We start from the raw sequence: 18,832 nt of genomic DNA on the forward strand, positions 1-18,832 counted from the left end.
ACTTACATCTATAGTAATAATACAGGGACATGACTGGTGAGGTGAGATCATTATACAGTAACACCGGGGGACGTGTCTGGGTGTTGACTGGGGAGGTGACTGCTGGGAATGGAACATTATACAGTAACACGCGGATGTGTCTAGGTGATGACTAGGGAGGTGACTGCTTGGAATGGACATTATACAGTAACACAGGGGGATGTGTCTGGGTGATGACTGGAAAGGTGACTGCTGGGAATGGGACATTATACAGTAACACCAGTGGATGTGTCTGGGTGATGACTGGAGAGGTGACTGCTGGGAATGGGACATTATACAGTAACACCGGGGGACGTGTCTGGGTGATGACTGGATTGTTGACTGCAGGGAATGGGGCTTTATACAGTAACACCAGGGTACGTGTCTGGGTGATGACTGGAGAGGTGACTGCTGGGAATGGGACTTTATACAGTTACACCAGGGGACGTGTCTGGGTGATGACTGGAGAGGTGACTGCTGGGAATGGGACATTATACAGTAACACCAGGGGACGTGTCTGGGTGATGACTAGAGAGGTGACTGACAGGATTGGGGCATTGTACAGTAACTCCGGGGGACGTGTCTGGATGATGACTGGGGAGGTGACTGCCGGGAATGAGGCATTATACAGTAACACCAGGGGACGTGTCTGGGTGATGACTGGAGAGGTGACTGCTGGGAATGGGACATTATACAGTAACACGCGGATGTGTCTGGGTGATGACTGGGAAGGTGACTGCTGGGAATGGGGCATTATACAGTAACACCAGGGAATCTGTCTGGGTGATGACTGGAGAGGTGACTGCTGGGAATGGGGCATTATACAGTAACACCAGGGGATGTGTCTGGGTGATGACTGTATCACTGTGTGTCAGGTACCTATAAGGTGTCAGGATGTCACTGTCTATGTCTCCATGCAGGAGGGGGAGTATATAGAGGAACACAGGTGTCTGTACAAGGACTTGATGATGGAGAATCACCGGCCCCTAACATCACGGGGTAAGAGGAGACTGTCATGTATTGTACAGGGGAGAGCAGGTATGGGGGCCCCCTATATACACACATCATCTGATAATCACATATATACACTGTACTCAGTCACTGTGTGTCTCCTACAGATGGGCCCAGTAACCGAGATACCCCAGAGAGATGTCCCCGTCCTCTGTATTCCCAGGACTGTACAGAGGAGAATCCCAGGATCCCACAGGAGGATCAGGTAGGTGGGATTTAGGGTCTCCCCAATATACCAAAGTGACTGTCACTATATGATCTGTAGAGGAGCTGTGTGTGTCTTATACACTGATATTATACTGTTTCACCTCAGCTTAATCTGACTGTGCAAATGTCATTATAGTGTTTGTTTGTCTTTTAGGTAGAACGTCTGTCTAATATTAAAACAGAAGATATAGAGGGAGAAGAAGAGACGTATGTGACTGATATAAAGGCAGAAGATACAGAGGGAGAAGAAGAGATGTATGTGAGTGATATAAATGCAGAAGATATAGAGGGAGAAGAAGAGACGTATGTGACTGATATAAAGACAGAAGATATAGAGGGAGAAGAAGAGACGTATGTGAGGGGTGATCAGCAGTGTAAGGAGGAGGAAATCCCTACAGATATCAGCACAGGTGAGTAATATACACTTATTACATAAAAGAGTCACATATTCTCCTTGCTCAGTCACTACAGCAATCTCTTATCCTACACCCTCCTCTGTCAGTACAAATTTATGAGGAATATGTATTCCCAGCGTGGAGTCAGGAGCCATCACCTCTATTATACTCCTGCTCTCCCCCCTCACATCATGTCACTGTGTGTTACCAGCGCAGAGATCTGACCAGTCTCCTCCCCACACTCTCTGGTGTATCTCATACATCTGGAGCCATCAGCCCCTATTATACTCCTGCTCTTTCCCCTCACATCATGTCACTGTGTGTTACCAGCCCAGAGATCTGACCAGTCACCTCCCCACACTCTCCGGTGTATCTCATACATCAGCAGCCATCATCCCCTATTATACTCCTGCTCTCCCCCTCACATCATGTCACTGTGTGTTACCAGCCCAGAGATCTGACCAGTCTCCTCCTCACACTCTCTGGTGTATCTCATACATCAGGAGTCATCATCCCCTATTATACTCCTGCTCTCCCCCTCACATCATGTCACTGTGTATTACCAGCCCAGAGATCTGACCAGTCTCCTCCCCACACTCTCTGGTGTATCTCATACATCAGCAGCCATCATCCCCTATTATACTCCTGCTCTCCCCCTCACATCATGTCACTGTGTGTTACTAGCCCAGATATCTGACCAGTCTCCTCCCCACACTCTCTGGTATATCTCATACATCAGAAGCCATCAGCCCCTATTATACTCCTGCTCTCCCCTCACATCATGTCACTGTGTGTTACCAGCCCAGAGATCTGACCTGTCTCCTCCCCACACTCCCTGGTGTATCTCATACATCAGGAGCCATAGCCCCTATTATACTCCTGCTCTTCCCTCACATCATGCCACTGACCAGCCCAGAGATCTGACCAGTCTCCTCCCCACACTCTCTGGTGTATCTCATATATCAGGAGCCATCAGCCCCTATTATACTCCTGCTCTCCCCTCACATCATGTCACTGTGTGTCACCAGCCCAGAGATCTGACCAGTCTCCTCCTCACACTCTCTGGTGTATCTCATACATCAGGAGCCATCAGCCCCTATTATACGCCTCTCCCCCTCACATCATGTCACTGTGTGTTACCAGCCCAGAGATCTGACCAGTCTCCTCCCCACACTCTCTGGTGTATCTCATACATCAGGAGCCATCATCCCCTATTATACTCCTGCTCTCCTACTCACATCATGTTACTGTGTGTCACCAGCCCAGAGATCTGACCAGTCTCCTCCTCACACTCTCTGGTGTATCTCATACATCAGGAGCCATCAGCCCCTATTATACGCCTCTCCCCCTCACATCATGTCACTGTGTGTTACCAGCCCAGAGATCTGACCAGTCTCCTCCCCACACTGTCTGCTGTATCTCATACATCAGCAGCCATCATCCCCTATTATACTCCTGCTCTCCCCCTCTCATCATGTCACTGTGTTACCAGCCCAGAGATCTGACCAGTCTCCTCCCCACACTCTCTGGTGTATCTCATACATCAGCAGCCATCATCCCCTATTATACTCCTGCTCTCCCCCTCACATCATGTCACTGTGTGTTACCAGCCCAGAGATCTGACCAGTCTCCTCCCCACACTCTCTGGTGTATCTCATACATCAGGAGCCATCAGTCCCTATTATACTCCTGCTCTCCCCCTCACATCATGTCACTGTGTGTTACCAGCCCAGATATCTGACCAGTCTCCTCCCCACACTCTCTGGTGTATCTCATACATCAGGAGCCATCAGCCCCTATTATACTCCTGCTCTCCTCCTCACATCATGTCACTGTGTGTTACCAGCCCAGAGATCTGACCAGTCTCCTCCCCACACTCTCTGGTGTATCTCATACATCAGCAGCCATCAACCCCTATTATACTCCTGCTCTCCCCCTCTCATCATGTCACTGTGTTACCAGCCCAGAGATCTGACCAGTCTCCTCTCCACACTCTCTGGTGTATCTCATACATCAGGAGCCATCAGCCCCTATTATACTCCTGCTCTCCCCCTCACAGTACCTCTGCCTATGGTATTACATGCCCTGAGAGTGTCACTATTAGCACACAACGGTCTGTATATAAACCACTTTTCTCTTACGTCCTAGAGGATGCTGGGGTCCATATTAGTATCATGGGGCATAGATGGGCCCACCAGGAGCCACCGACACCCCAAGAGTCCAACAGTGTGGGCTGGCTCCTCCCTCCACGCCCCCCCACCAGACCCAGTTTAGAAAATGTGCCCGGAGGAGCCGGTCACAGCTAGGGGAGATCTACTGAGCTTCTTTAGTAAAAGTTTTTTTAGAGTTTGTTTTATTACAGGGAGGCTGCTGGTAACATCCTCCCTGCATCGAGGGACTGATTGGGGGAGCAGTGTCCGCCCTGCGGGGTCTGAGCCACTATCTCCGCTGACTGGACACTGAGCTCCAGAGGGGATAGATCGCTCCCAGCCGCAGGGGAACGCTCACCCCAGCAGCATGCCGCCAACCCCTTGCAGAGCTGAAGAGTCGTCGGCCCCTGGCAAGTGTGGAGCCGATGTGAAGAAGGCGGCAACAGGGTAGGGAGCGCAGTGATAACTGCGCTCCGGGGCTCAGCAGCACTTAGTGCGGCGCTGTGTGGGACACCCTGAGCCGACACCTACGCCCTATACTTACCACACAGCCTGTCGGGGTCCCTGTATCTCAGCCAGCACCAAAACTCCTTTGTCCAGTATAATCTTCAAGAGCGGGAGGACAGCGCCATTACAGGGGCGGAGCTTCTCCTCAGAGCGGACCCAGCAGCGTTCAGCGCCATTTTCCTGTCTGCATCCACTCTGCCTGTGAAGAGCAGTCCCTACAGAGCAACTCCAGCTATCTGTACGGTAGAAGGGGGGCTGTATATAGACAGGGTCACCTATTAATGGACACAGTCAGCGCTGGCTCCCTATACCTGTAATAGCGCTGTGTGTGGATTGGCTCCAATCTCTGCGTCTCTCTGCCATTCTTGGGGGGGGGGGGACTCTGTCTGCCCTTTACCCTGTGTGTAGATTTCTGACCGTGTTGCTAGGACTGAAACTGCCACTCAGGTATTACAGTCCTCTATGGCTGTATGTCCCGGTCCTGTTCCCTCGGGGTCCCCTGCGGTATATTCTCACACACGTGATTTTGCCCACATTACGCAGGGTGACACGGATACCGATTCTGACACTGCAGACGGTGACTGGGATGTGTCGAGGGGGTCGGCATCACTTGATAAGGGGGTGCAGTTGATGATTGAGGCCATGAGAGATGTGTTGAATATTGCCGACACAACCCCTGAGCAAGCTGAGGAGGCCTTTTCTCATATGTCCTAGAGGATGCTGGGGTCTGCTTTAGTACCATGGGGTATAGACGGTTCCGCAGGAGCCATGGGCACTTTAAGACTTTTCAAGGGTGTGAACTGGCTCCTCCCTCTATGCCCCTCCTCCAGACCTCAGTTTAGAAAATGTGCCCAGGCAGACTGGATGCACTCCAGGGGGTCGATTCTATTCGGCAACTAATGAATAGCGCCGGGAATTAGCTCCCGACGCTATTCAATTCAGCAACTAGTTACGTCGGTGATGGCCCGTTCTTGCCGACAAAACAGGTTGAATTGTCGGGAGAACGGGCATTCTCCGACTTAACTCCCCGGCGCGAGGCTGATTCCCGACAGAATCAGCCTCGCGCCGGCCGCGAGGCAGCACTTTTGTCGGGTTTCTCTTCTCATCCCCCGGGGATGAGAGAAGAATTCCCGACAATTGCAGATAATTAGTTGCTGAATTGAATAGCGTCGGGAGCTAATTCCCGGCGCTATTCATTAGTTGCCGAATAGAATCGACCCCCAGGAGAGCTCTACTGAGTTTCTCTGAAAAGACTTATGTTAGGTTTTTTATTTTCATGGAGGCTGCTGGCAACAGTCTCCCTGCTTTGTGGGACTGAGGGGAGAGAAGTAGGAACCAACTTCCTGAAGAGTTTCATGGCTCTGCTTCTGGCTGACACGACACCATTAACTCCTGAAGGGTACTGAACGCTAGCTGCGGCTATGTGCTCACTCCCACAGCCCGCCGTCACCCCCCTTACAGAGCCAGAAGACAGGAGAGTGTAAGAAGAAAAAGTATCTTCAACCATCGTGACGGCTAACAGGTACCGCGCAGTGGGCGGGAACTCTGCGCGCCATGCTACCGTTCACACACAGGCGCGCGGGGGGGCGCCCTGAGCAGCATAAATTATAATCAAAACTAGCTAATAAGGGGACATAAGTTGCTGAGGCACAGTACTACCCCCGCCAGTATAAAAATTAGAATTGGAATCTCTGAGGAGAAACGCGCCATTACAGGGGGCGGGACTTCCTCCTCAGTCAGCCAGCACACTGCTCAGCGCCATTTTCTCTCCTAGCAAGCTGCAGAGAAGAACGCTGGTCCTCCTACACTTCTGACCCAAGTATCAGGGTGCAAAACAGGGGTGACGCAGTGTAATTTGGTGCCTTATTGTGAATTTATCATTATAAAAGCGCTACAGGTCTGTGGACATTCTGTGTTACATGGTTATTATCACTAGTACTGGGTTGTGAGCTGGAAAATCCTATCTGTGTCCTTCTGACAGATTTTACTGTGGGTCTGTCCCCTATAAGCCCCGGAGTGTCTGTGGTGTGGTGTACATGTGTGTGGCATGTCTGAGGCAGGGAGCTCTCCCCTGAGGGAACCATTTTAGGGACACAGAGTTGTAATGTGGTGGTGCTGCCGGCACACCATGAGCCTGAATGGGTGAAAGAATTACGTGATAGTGTGAATCATATCGGTAAGAGATTGAATAAGTCTGAGTCTCATGCAGAAACCTGGAGAAAATCAGTGGAAGATGTGATTTTTCATAGTTCTGCCTTTTCATCCACAGGAGACCATTTGCACATATAGTACAAACTGATACCGACATGGAATCTGATTCCTGTGTCGACACTAGTGATTCCAGGGGAATAGAACCTAAATTGGCAAAACCATTTAATACATGATTGTTGCTATAAAGGAACTCTCCTCCCCTCCATATCCCAGAGTACCTCAGTGTTTTTTCTGTGCTCAAGCACTAACAGAGATTGTGTGGCGCGCCCACACTTATTTTGAATTTTTTATTTTTACTACACTTTATTCACATCCCTTCCCCCCCTTCCAAAAGGCGTGGGTCTGGGATAGTGGAAGCTGCTACAAGCAGCTACTGGCATGTCGGTCCTCACTGAAAGAGCACCCTCACAGCCAAGAGCAGACATCCTGCAGGAAGCTGGACGGAGCTTACAGAAGAAGCCCCGTCATAGCCCCTCGCCACAGGAGTTCAGGTATGCTGGGGACGGTCAGCTCACGCTGCCGCCCCGCTGTGTGGGGAACATTGTTTAGTGCGCACCAGTGCTCCCTGCTAGTTGCCGCCCGCCGCTCAAAGCCGCTCACAGTTCCACATGCTGTGCACAGTGCCGGCCGCAGATCCGCCAGGCACCCACTCCCCGCTGGAAGTCCACCGCCGCGTCCCACCGCTATACAGGCTACCCGGCTCCCTGCAAGATCTCCGGTTCACGACGGTACTCGGAGTACAGGGGGGGGGGGGAGACGAGTCTTCTCACAGCAGAGCGGCTGCAAAGGGGGTGGAGAGAGTATGTTTACATGGAAAGGCAAGGCTGCAGGGGTTGTGGTATAATTACATAGGCTTTTAAGCCTATATTAATAGGGTTGCTTTTTAATGCAGTTGGTTACAGGTTGTAGACTTTAAATGTGTGTTATAACCTGACCTGTGATTATTAGTGTAAGCATGGCATGGGGGCCATTTTAACCATGCTTCCTGTTCAATCCTGTTTCTCTTTCAGTTTGGAAGATCCTGTCCTACAACACTTCTCCACCGGAGGCGCAGGGGTGTTAGTGGGAATTTGGGTTCAGATTTCATATAATACTGGCCACGTGCACTGCACTTGCCCAGATATATATATATATATATATATATATATATATATACATATATATAGACACTCCTTAGTACTATTTTACTGAGTCGTGCAAGTTGTCTGTCTTTGTATATTGTATTGTCTGCATAATGAGTAAGGCACCAGCAAAAACTAAAAAGCAGTTTCACTGCAATGTCTGTAAGAGTGTGTTACCGGATGGGTCTACCACATGTACAGTATGTTTTGTGATTTCAGCTACGAATACGATTTCCGCTCCGGTTTCAAAGCCGGTTTCATTTCCGAACCCTCCATGGGCTATGCTAACAGATGTCATTGCTGGATTGCAGTCAGAACTGGCCGCCGCTCGACAAGAGCGGGAAGCGGCAAGATCTGAGTCTAGGGTGAGACTGCCAGAACTACCGGAGGGGTCTCAGCCTTGCCAAAGGTCCAAGTCCATTTTGGGTAGAAGGAATAAATTTCATTTGTCTTATGATTTACCAGTTTCTGCTATGTTGCATTCTGAGGATTCTATGCCAGACCTCACTGCACAAGATGAGCATGAGGAAGGCGAATTGGACCAGCAGTCAGATAGTAAGGATATTGACAGCCCAGACATTGATAATCTCATCAGAGCGGTACGTCAGTCTCTGAAGTTTACAGAAACTGAGGAGCCTCTGACAAATGATGAAGTCGTCTTTACTAAACAACAAAGATCTCCAATGTGTTTTCCTGTTTCGGAATCTCTTAATAAGATGTTAGTAGAAACACAAATTAATCCGGATAAACGGTTTTCTATACCTCGCAGATTTAAATCCAGTTACCCTTTTCCAGAGTCTGTGACAGCTACATGGAGAATCCGCCATTGGTGGATTCGTCTGTGTCAAAACTTACGAAGAAATTAACCATACCAGTACCAACTGCTACTACGCTTAAAGACCCTTCAGACCGTAAAATAGAAGCTATGCTAAAATCCATGTATATAGCAGCAGGAGTGTTGCTTAGACCTGAGTTGGTTGGCATTTGGGTAACTAAGGCGCTAATGGTATGGATAACAGAACTCAAGTCTGCCCTACATGACGATCACCTTATACTTCTCGCTGACCAAATCTGTGAAGCTGCTGAGTATCTATGTACAGCTTCTACTGACGTCTGTCAGCTCACTTCTCGCCTTTCATCGTCGCTAGTTACAGCACGATGAGCACTCTGGCTGCGTTCTTGGCAAGCGGAGGCAGAGGTCAAAAGAGGTATAGAGGCGTTACCTTATGGTGACGAGAAGTTGTTTGGTCCTGAATTGGACAAATAGATTTCTGAGGCCACGGGAGGTAAGTCTGTTTTCCTACCATTGCCTCCAACGGTACCTAGACGGAAATACTCTGGCCCGGCGTTCAAATCCTTTAGACCTCAGCCCTTTCTAGGCCGTGGTAAAGGAACAGCCATGACTGGTAGACGAGGTCAAGAACGTAGTTTCCAACAAACCAACACCAGTCGTCAGGACGCTAAGGTCACCGACAAGCCAGTGGCATGACGGGCTCCCAACCCATCTTTGATCTCCAATTTTGGGAGCACGCCTTCAGACGTTCCATTTGGCGTGGTTCCAGACATCCACAGATGGGTGGATCCGCAATGTAGTGTTAAAAGGTTACAAAATAGAGTTAGACTGTCTCCCGCCACTGCGGTTTTTCAAGACAGGACTGCCTCTGTCGGACGACAAGAGGGCGGTTCTGCAAATTGTCATTCAATCCCTGCTGGATTCAGCAGTTTTGATTCCGGTCCCTGTACAACAACAAGGTCAGGGTTATTATTCCAGTCTGTTTGTGCTACCAAAGCCGGATGGCTCCGTCAGGCCAATATTGAACTTAAAGGGTCTCAATTAGTACGTCACTTACTACAGATTCAAGAAGGAATCTCTGCGGTGCAGGTTTAGAGCCACAGGAATTCATGATTACGCTAGATCTCAAGGATGCGTACTTACACATTTCGATTTGGCCACCTCATCAGAGGTTCTTGCGTTTTGCAATACGGTAGAACCATAACCAGCTTCAGGCTCTACCGTTTGGCTTCTCATCAGCTCCTCGGGTATTCACCAAAGTGATGTCTGTGATGATAGCTCATTTCAGATCCCTGGGAGTGATAATAGTTCCGTACTTGGACGATCTGCTCATCAAAGCTCCGTCTCAACAGATGCTCCTCCAACATGCGTTGCTAACATACAATGTACTAGTTCAGCACGGTTGTATTGTCAGCTTCAAGAAATCACATCTAATTCCGTCTCAACGACTTCAATTCCTAGGTATGATTCTCGATACGGTAAATCTAACAATTTACCTACCAGAACAGAAAGTACAGATTATTCGTCATCTGGTACAATTAGTGCTCAAGCCACGCACAGTCTCGGTACATTTGTGCATTCGCCTCTTAGGCACAATGGTTGCGGCTTTCGAAGCACTTCAGTTCGGAAGATTTCACTCACGTCCTTTTCAACTGGATGTGATCGCACAGTGGTCAGGCTCGCATCTGCAGATTCACCACAGGGTGAGGTTGTCGCCATAGGACAGGGTATCTCTACTCTGGTGGCTCAAAGTACACAATCTAACTGCAGGGAAATTGTTCGGCGCCTGGAATTGGATAATTCTAACGACAGACGTGAGTCTGAGGTTTGGGAGCTGTAGTTCAAAATTGTCAGCTCCAGGGTCTCTTGGCGGATCACGAAAGATTGCTGTCTATAAATGTCCTGGAACTCCGGGCAATTTACAATGCGCTACGACAAGCAGTGCACATGCTTCGGTCTCAGACTGTCCAGGTGCAGTCAGACAATGCGACGGCGGTCGCGTACATCAACAAACAAGGAGGAACGAGAAGCCGCATGGCAATGCAGGAAGTAGCTTGAATCCCTCAACTAGGACGAATATCACCAAGTGATATTGTCGGTGTTCATTCCGGGAGTGGACAACTGGGAGGCAGATTATCTCAGTTGTCAGGATTTTAAAGCCAGAAGTGTTTCATATGTTGGTCCAGAGGTGGGGTTACCCTCAGGTGGACCTGATGGCATCTCGCCACAATCACCAAACACCCCAGTATGTGTCCAGAACGCGAGATCCAAAGGCAGTGGCGGTGGATGCTCTCACAATCGCGTGGCCGTACAGCCTCGTGTATCTGTTTCCACCGTTTCCGCTGCTCCCTCTGTTGCTAAAACGTATCAAAAGAGAGTCCGCCACAGTCATACTAGTGGCACCTCATTGGCCTCAGAGAGCTTGGTTCTCGGATCTCCGCGGACTACTCGCAGACGATCCTTGGCCGCTCCCACTACGTCCGGACCTGCTACAACAGTGTCCGTTCCTTTACCCCGATTTAGCGCGGCTGCGTTTGACGGGGTGTGCCTGTTGAGACCGCCCTCTTAAGAAGAGAGGGCATTGCAGAATCGGTTATACCAACCATGTTACGTGCTAGGAAGCCAGTTACGGCAGCTCATTATTACAGAATTTGGCGTGCCTATATAGGTTGCTGTGAAGCTCGGAAGTTTCTGACATTATCTTTCAAGTAATCCCGTCGTTTGTTATTTCTACAAACAGGGTTAGATGGAGGACTGCGTTTATCTACACTAAAGGTGCAGGTATCTGCTTTGTCAATTTACTTTCAAAGACGATTGGCTCTATTGCCGTCTGTACACACCTTTATGCAATGTGTCCTCAGAGTACAGCCTCCATTCATTCCACCTACAGCGCCATGGGACTTGAATCTGGTTTTAGATTTCTTACAGTCTTCATATTTTGAGCCCTTACAACAAGTGAATATTGAGTTTCTCACTTGGAAAACTATTTTTCTCCTAGCCTTAGCTTTGGCAAGGCGTGTTTCCGATTTTGGTGCCTTGTCATTCAAGCCACCGTATTTGGTGTATCATGATGACAGAGCGGAACTTCGGACGAATCCCGCTTTCTTGCCAAAGGTAGTGTCATCTTTTCACATCAATCAACCAATAGTAGTTCCTGTATTAACAGAAGATTCTGGAACTTTGGATGTGGTACGCGCACTACACGTTTATGTATCCTGAACGTCTACAGTTCGTAAGACGGACACATTGTTTGTTCTGTATGATGCTGCCAAGATGGGTTGGCCAGCTTCTAAGCAGACCTTATCCAGATGGATTAAACTGACCATACGTTAGGCTTATCTTCATGCTAGGTTACAGCCACCTACATCAGTAACAGCTCATTCCACACGCTCTGTGGGAACTGCATGGGCAGCTGGTCGTGGGGCTTCTACGACGCAGCTTTGCCGTGCGGCTACATGGTCATCAGTGCACACGTTTGTGCGTTTTTACAAGTTTGATACATTTGCGGCATCAGCATCTAGCTTTGGCCGCCTAGTGTTACAGGTGCCAAACAGCTCTCCCGCCCACATGGGAAGCTTTGGTACGTCCCAAGAGTACTCCAGTGACCCCTAGTGGATGAAAAAGAAAATAGGATTTTGGTATTTACCAGGTAAATCCTTTTCTTTGAATCCATAGGGGGCACTGGACGCCCACCCAGAGCAGTGTTACCTGGTTTGTGGTAAGTTCAGGGGATCTTATGGTAACACATTCTCACCGACTGGTTCAAAGTTTAAAGTTCTATTGGTTATGGTGTCAACTGTTTAGTTGTCAGTAACGTTATATGTCAACTTTATTGTTGTCCGTTATGTTATATATTCTCCATTGTCAACCTCTCTATCACTCCTGTTCGGCTCAGTAAAAAAATCTGAGGTACTCTGGGATATGGAGGGGATTTCTAAACTTAAATATTCAGTGCCCTGTTCTTGCTAAAGCCGTCCATATACCAAGAGTACTCCAGTGCCCCCTATGGATTCAAAGAAAAGGATTTACCTGGTAAGTACCAAAATCCTATTATCAGTGCACAGCCTATGTCATCTCCACATGATCTCTCAGTGTTACCTAAATGTACGCACAGGCGATGTTATATTACTGCACAGCCCATGTCACCTCTAGTAATCCCACATGATCTCTCAGTGTTACCTAAATGTATGCACAGGCGATGTTATATTACTGCACAGCCCGTGTCACCTCAAGTAATCCCACATGATCTCTCAGCGTTACCTAAATGTATGCACAGGCAATGTTATATTACTGCACAGCCCATGTCACCTCTAGTAATCCCACATGATCTCAGTGTTACCTAAAAGTATGCACAGGCGATGTTATATTACTGCACAGCCCATGTCACCTCTAGTAATCCCACATGATCTCTCAGTGTTACCTAAATGTATGCACAGGTGATGTTATATTACTGCACAGCCCAAGACACCTTTAGTAATCCCACATGGTCTCTCAGTGTTACCTAAATGTATGCACAGGCAATGTTATATTTCTGCACAGCCCATGTCACCTCTAGTAATCCAACATGATCTCAGTGTTACCTACATGTATGCACAGGCAATGTTATATTACTGCACAGCCCATGTCACCTCTAGTAATCCCACATGGTCTCTCAGTGTTACCTAAATGTATGCACAGGCGATGTTATATTACTGCACAGCCCATATCACCTCTAGTAATACCACAAGATCTCTCAGTGTTACCTAAATGTATGCACAGGCGATGTTATATTACTGCACAGCCCATGTCACCTCTAGTAATCCCGCATGATCTCAGTGTTACCTAAATGTATGCACAGGAGATGTTATATTACTGTACAGCCCATGTCACCTCTAGGAATCCCACATGATCTCTCAGTGTTACCTAAATGTATGCACAGGCGATGTTATATTACTGCACAGCCCATGTCACCTCTAGTAATCCCACATGATCTCTCAGTGTTACCTAAATGTATGCACAGGCGATGTTATATTACTGCACAGCCCGTGTCACCTCAAGTAATCCCACATGATCTCTCAGTGTTACCTAAAGCTATGCACAGGCAATGTTATATTACTGCACAGCCCATGTCACCTCTATATAATCCCACATGATCTCTGTGTTATCTAAATGTATGCACAGGCGATGTTATATTACTGCACAGCCCATGTCACCTCTAGTAATCCCACATGATCTCAGTGTTACCTAAATGTATGCACAGGTGATGTTATATTACTGCACAGCCCATGTCACCTCTAGTAATCCCACATGATCTCTCAGTGTTACCTAAATGTATGCACAGGCGATGTTATATTACTGCACAGCCCAAGACACCTCTAGTAATCCCACATGGTCTCTCAGTGTTACCTAAATGTATGCACAGGCGATGTTATATTACTGCCCATGTCACCTCTAGTAATCCCACATGATCTCAGTGTTACCTAAATGTATGCACAGGCGATGTTATATTACTGCACAGCCCATGTGACCTCTAGTAATCCCACATGATCTCTCAGTGTAACCTAAATGTATGCACAGGTGATGTTATATTACTGCACAGCCCATGTCACCTCTAGTAATACCACATGATCTCAGTGTTACCTAAATGTATGCACAGGCGATGTTATATTACTGCACAGCCCATGTCACCTCTAGTAATCCCACATGATCACTCAGTGTTACCTAAATGTATGCACAGGCGATGTTATATTACTGCACAGCCCATGTCACCTCTAGTAATCCCACATGATCTCTCAGTGATACCTAAATGTATGCACAGGCGATGTTATATTACTGCACAGCCCAAGACACCTCTAGTAATCCCACATGATCTCAGTGTTACCTAAATGTATGCACAGGCGATGTTATATTACTGCACAGCCCATGTCACCTCTAGTAATCCCACATGATCTCAGTGTTACCTAAATGTATGCACAGGCGATGTTATATTACTGCACAGCCCATGTCACCTCTAGTAATCCCACATGATCTCAGTGTTACCTAAATGTATGCACAGGCGATGTTATATTACTGCACAGCCCATGTCACCTCTAGTAATCCCACATGATCTCTCAGTGTTACCTAAATGTATGCACAGGCGATGTTATATTACTGCACAGCCCGTGTCACCTCAAGTAATCCCACATGATCTCTCAGTGTTACCTAAAGCTATGCACAGGCAATGTTATATTACTGCACAGCCCATGTCACCTCTAGTAATCCCACATGATCTCAGTGTTACCTAAATGTATGCACAGGTGATGTTATATTACTGCACAGCCCATGTCACCTCTAGTAATACCACATGATCTCTCAGTGTTACCTAAATGTATGCACAGCCGATGTTATATTACTGCACAGCCCATGTCACCTCTATATAATCCCACATGATCTCTGTGTTATCTAAATGTATGCACAGGCGATGTTATATTACTGCACAGCCCATGTCACCTCTAGTAATCCCACATGATCTCAGTGTTACCTAAATGTATGCACAGGTGATGTTATATTACTGCACAGCCCATGTCACCTCTAGTAATCCCACATGATCTCTCAGTGTTACCTAAATGTATGCACAGGTGATGTTATATTACTGCCCATGTCACCTCTAGTAATCCCACATGATCTCAGTGTTACCTAAATGTATGCACAGGCGATGTTATATTACTGCACAGCCCATGTGACCTCTAGTAATCCCACATGATCTCTCAGTGTAACCTAAATGTATGCACAGGTGATGTTATATTACTGCACAGCCCATGTCACCTCTAGTAATACCACATGATCTCTCAGTGTTACCTAAATGTATGCACAGGCGATGTTATATTACTGCACAGCCCATGTCACCTCTAGTAATCCCACATGATCTCAGTGTTACCTAAATGTATGCACAGGCGATGTTATATTACTGCACAGCCCATGTCACCTCTAGTAATCCCACATGATCTCTCAGTGTTACCTAAATGTATGCACAGGCGATGTTATATTACTGCACAGCCCATGTCACCTCTAGTAATCCCACATGATCTCTGTGTTATCTAAATGTATGCACAGGCGATGTTATATTACTGCACAGCCCATTTCACCTCTAGTAATCCCACATGATCTCAGTGTTACCTAAATGTATGCACAGGCGATGTTATATTACTGCACAGCCCATGTCACCTCTAGTAATCCCACATGATCTGTCAGTGTTATCTAAATGTATGCTCAGGTGATGTTATATTACTGCACAGCTCATGTCACCTCTAGTAATCCCACATGATCTCTCAGTGTTACCTAAATGTATGCACAGGCGATGTTATATTGCTGCACAGCCCATGTCACCTCTAGTAATCCCACATGATTTCAGTGTTACCTAAATGTATGCACAGGCGATGTTATATTACTGCACAGCCCATGTCACCTCTAGTAATCCCACATGATCTCTCAGTGTTACCTAAATGTATGCACAGGAGATGTTATATTACTGCACAGCCCATTTCACCTCTAGTAATCCCACATGATCTCAGTGTTACCTAAATGTATGCACAGGCGATGTTATATTACTGCACAGCCCATGTCACCTCTAGTAATCCCACATGATCTCAGTGTTACCTAAATGTATGCACAGGAGATGTTATATTACTGCACAGCCCATTTCACCTCTAGTAATCCCACATGATCTCAGTGTTACCTAAATGTATGCACAGGCGATGTTATATTACTGCACAGCCCAAGACACCTCTAGTAATCCTAAGAAATAGAAATAACCGCGCTGTTGCCGGGATTTTTAGTGTTTTAGCTGCCCTGGATAAAAATAAACAATTCAAACAGATATTAAAAACAAGGCGCTTGTGACAATGTGTATGCTGTTTTGCAACAAGTTTAAATGTTGCAACACTGTAGTGCAATACCTGTGAAAATAAAAGGATTAGTAATGATTACAGCTCCTTTGGTGATTGTTTCCAGTCCTGCCGGATTATTTTGTATAAAACCGGCTCCTTATCCCATAAAGATCTTTGTATGGGGTGACGGTGACTCTATCTTTCCCTATACTACCCACCTTATACAGCAGCGGTGGGGACGAGATCCTTGTTCCAAGCGGTAAGGTGAGTGTTTCTTCGTGACCGCTGTTTGTCTTTGATCCGTCTTCTATGTCCCGTGCTTTGCTGCGGCGGCTGCCCTGAATACCGGCTCTGGAGGCTGCTAAATTCAGCTGTTAATTGGCTTCAATCTCGTCCCCAAGGATCTCGTCCCCACCGCTGCTGTATAAGGTGGGTAGTATAGGGAAAGATAGAGTCACCGTCACCCCATACAAAGATCTTTATGGGATAAGGAGCCGGTTTTATACAAAATAATCCGGCAGGACTGGAAACAATCACCAAAGGAGCTGTAAACATTACTAATCCTTTTATTTTCACAGGTATTGCACTACAGTGTTGCAACATTTAAACTTGTTGCAAAACAGCATACACATTGTCACAAGCGCCTTGTTTTTAATACCTCTAGTAATCCCACATGGTCTCTCAGTGTTACCTAAATGTATGCACAGGCGATGTTATTTCTGCACAGCCCATGTCACCTCTAGTAATCCCACATGATCTCTCAGTGTTACCTAAATGTATGCACAGGCGATGTTATATTACTGCACAGCCCATGTCACCTCTAGTAATCCCACATGATCTCTCAGTGTTACCTAAATGTATGCACAGGCGATGTTATATTACTGCACAGTCCATGTCACCTCTAGTAATCCCACATGATCTCAGTGTTACCTAAATGTATGCACAGGCGATGTTATATTACTGCATAGCCCATGTCACCTCTAGTAATCCTACATGATCTCAGTGTTACCTAAATGTATGCACAGGCGATGTTATATTACTGCACAGCCCATGTCACCTCTAGTAATCCCACATGATCTCTCAGTGTTATCTAAATGTATGCACAGGAGATGTTATATTACTGCACAGCCCATGTCACCTCTAGTAATCCCACATGATCTCTCAGTGTTACCTAAATGTATGCACAGGCGATGTTATATTACTGCACAGCCCATGTCACCTCTAGTAATCTCACATGATCTCAGTGTTACCTAAATGTATGCACAGGCGATGTTATATTACTGCACAGCCCATGTCACCTCTAGTAATCTCACATGATCTCAGTGTTACCTAAATGTATGCACAGGAGATGTTATATTACTGCACAGCCCATGTCACCTCTAGTAATCTCACATGATCTCAGTGTTACCTAAATGTATGCACAGGCGATGTTATATTACTGCACAGCCCATGTCACCTCTAGTAATCTCACATGATCTCAGTGTTACCTAAATGTATGCACAGGCGATGTTAAATTACTGCACAGCCCATGTCACCTCTAGTAATCCCACATGATCTCAGTGTTACCTAAATGTATGCACAGGCGATGTTATATTACTGCACAGCCCATGTCACCTCTAGTAATCTCACATGATCTCAGTGTTACCTAAATGTATGCACAGGAGATGTTATATTACTGCACAGTCCATGTCACCTCTAGTAATCCCACATGATCTCTCAGTGTTACCTAAATGTATGCACAGGTGATGTTATATTACTGCACAGCCCATGTCACCTCTAGTAATCCCACATGATCTCTCAGCGTTACCTAAATGTATGCACAGGCAATGTTATATTACTGCACAGCCCATGTCACCTCTAGTAATCCCACATGATCTCTGTGTTACCTAAATGTATGCACAGGAGATGTTATATTACTGCACAGCCCATGTCACCTCTAGTAATCCCACATGATCTCTCAGTGTTACCTACATGTATGCACAGGTGATGTTCTATTACTGCACAGCCCATGTCACCTCTAGTAATCCCACATGATCTCTCAGTGTTACCTAAATGTATGCACAGGCGATGTTATATTACTGCACAGCCCCTGTCACCTCTAGTAATCCCACATGATCTCTCAGTGTTACCTAAATGTATGCACAGGCGATGTTATTTCTGCACAGCCCATGTCACCTCTAGTAATCCTACATGATCTCTCAGCGTTACCTAAATGTATGCACAGGCGATGTTATATTACTGCACAGCCCATGTCACCTCTAGTAATCCCACATGATCTCTCAGTGTTACCTAAATGTATGCACAGGCGATGTTATATTACTGCACAGCCCATGTCACCTCTAGTAATCCCACATGATCTCTCAGTGTTACCTAAATGTATACACAGGTGATGTTATATTACTGCACAGCCCATGTCACCTCTAGTAATACCACATGATCTCAGTGTTACCTAAATGTATGCACAGGCGATGTTATATTACTGCACAGCCCATGTCACCTCTAGTAATCCCACATGATCTCTCAGTGTTACCTAAATGTATGCACAGGTGATGTTATATTACTGCACAGCCCATGT

At 46.8% G+C, this 18,832-nt stretch overlaps 1 protein-coding gene across 1 annotated transcript in view; it reads left to right on the forward strand.

Moving 5' to 3' along the window:
* Window positions 1–18,832, forward strand: part of LOC134983268 (gastrula zinc finger protein XlCGF57.1-like) — a 47,066-nt gene that overhangs the window by 20,548 nt on the left and 7,686 nt on the right. The window contains exons 2-5 of the mRNA XM_063948991.1: window positions 939–1,017; window positions 7,840–7,985; window positions 8,109–8,219; window positions 12,385–12,445. Coding sequence (XP_063805061.1) covers window positions 939–1,017; window positions 7,840–7,985; window positions 8,109–8,219; window positions 12,385–12,445 — 397 coding nt within the window. The remainder of the gene's footprint in view (window positions 1–938; window positions 1,018–7,839; window positions 7,986–8,108; window positions 8,220–12,384; window positions 12,446–18,832) is intronic.

Source organism: Pseudophryne corroboree, assembly GCF_028390025.1.
Source record: "Pseudophryne corroboree isolate aPseCor3 chromosome 3 unlocalized genomic scaffold, aPseCor3.hap2 SUPER_3_unloc_11, whole genome shotgun sequence".
NCBI classification, from domain to species: domain Eukaryota; kingdom Metazoa; phylum Chordata; class Amphibia; order Anura; family Myobatrachidae; genus Pseudophryne; species Pseudophryne corroboree.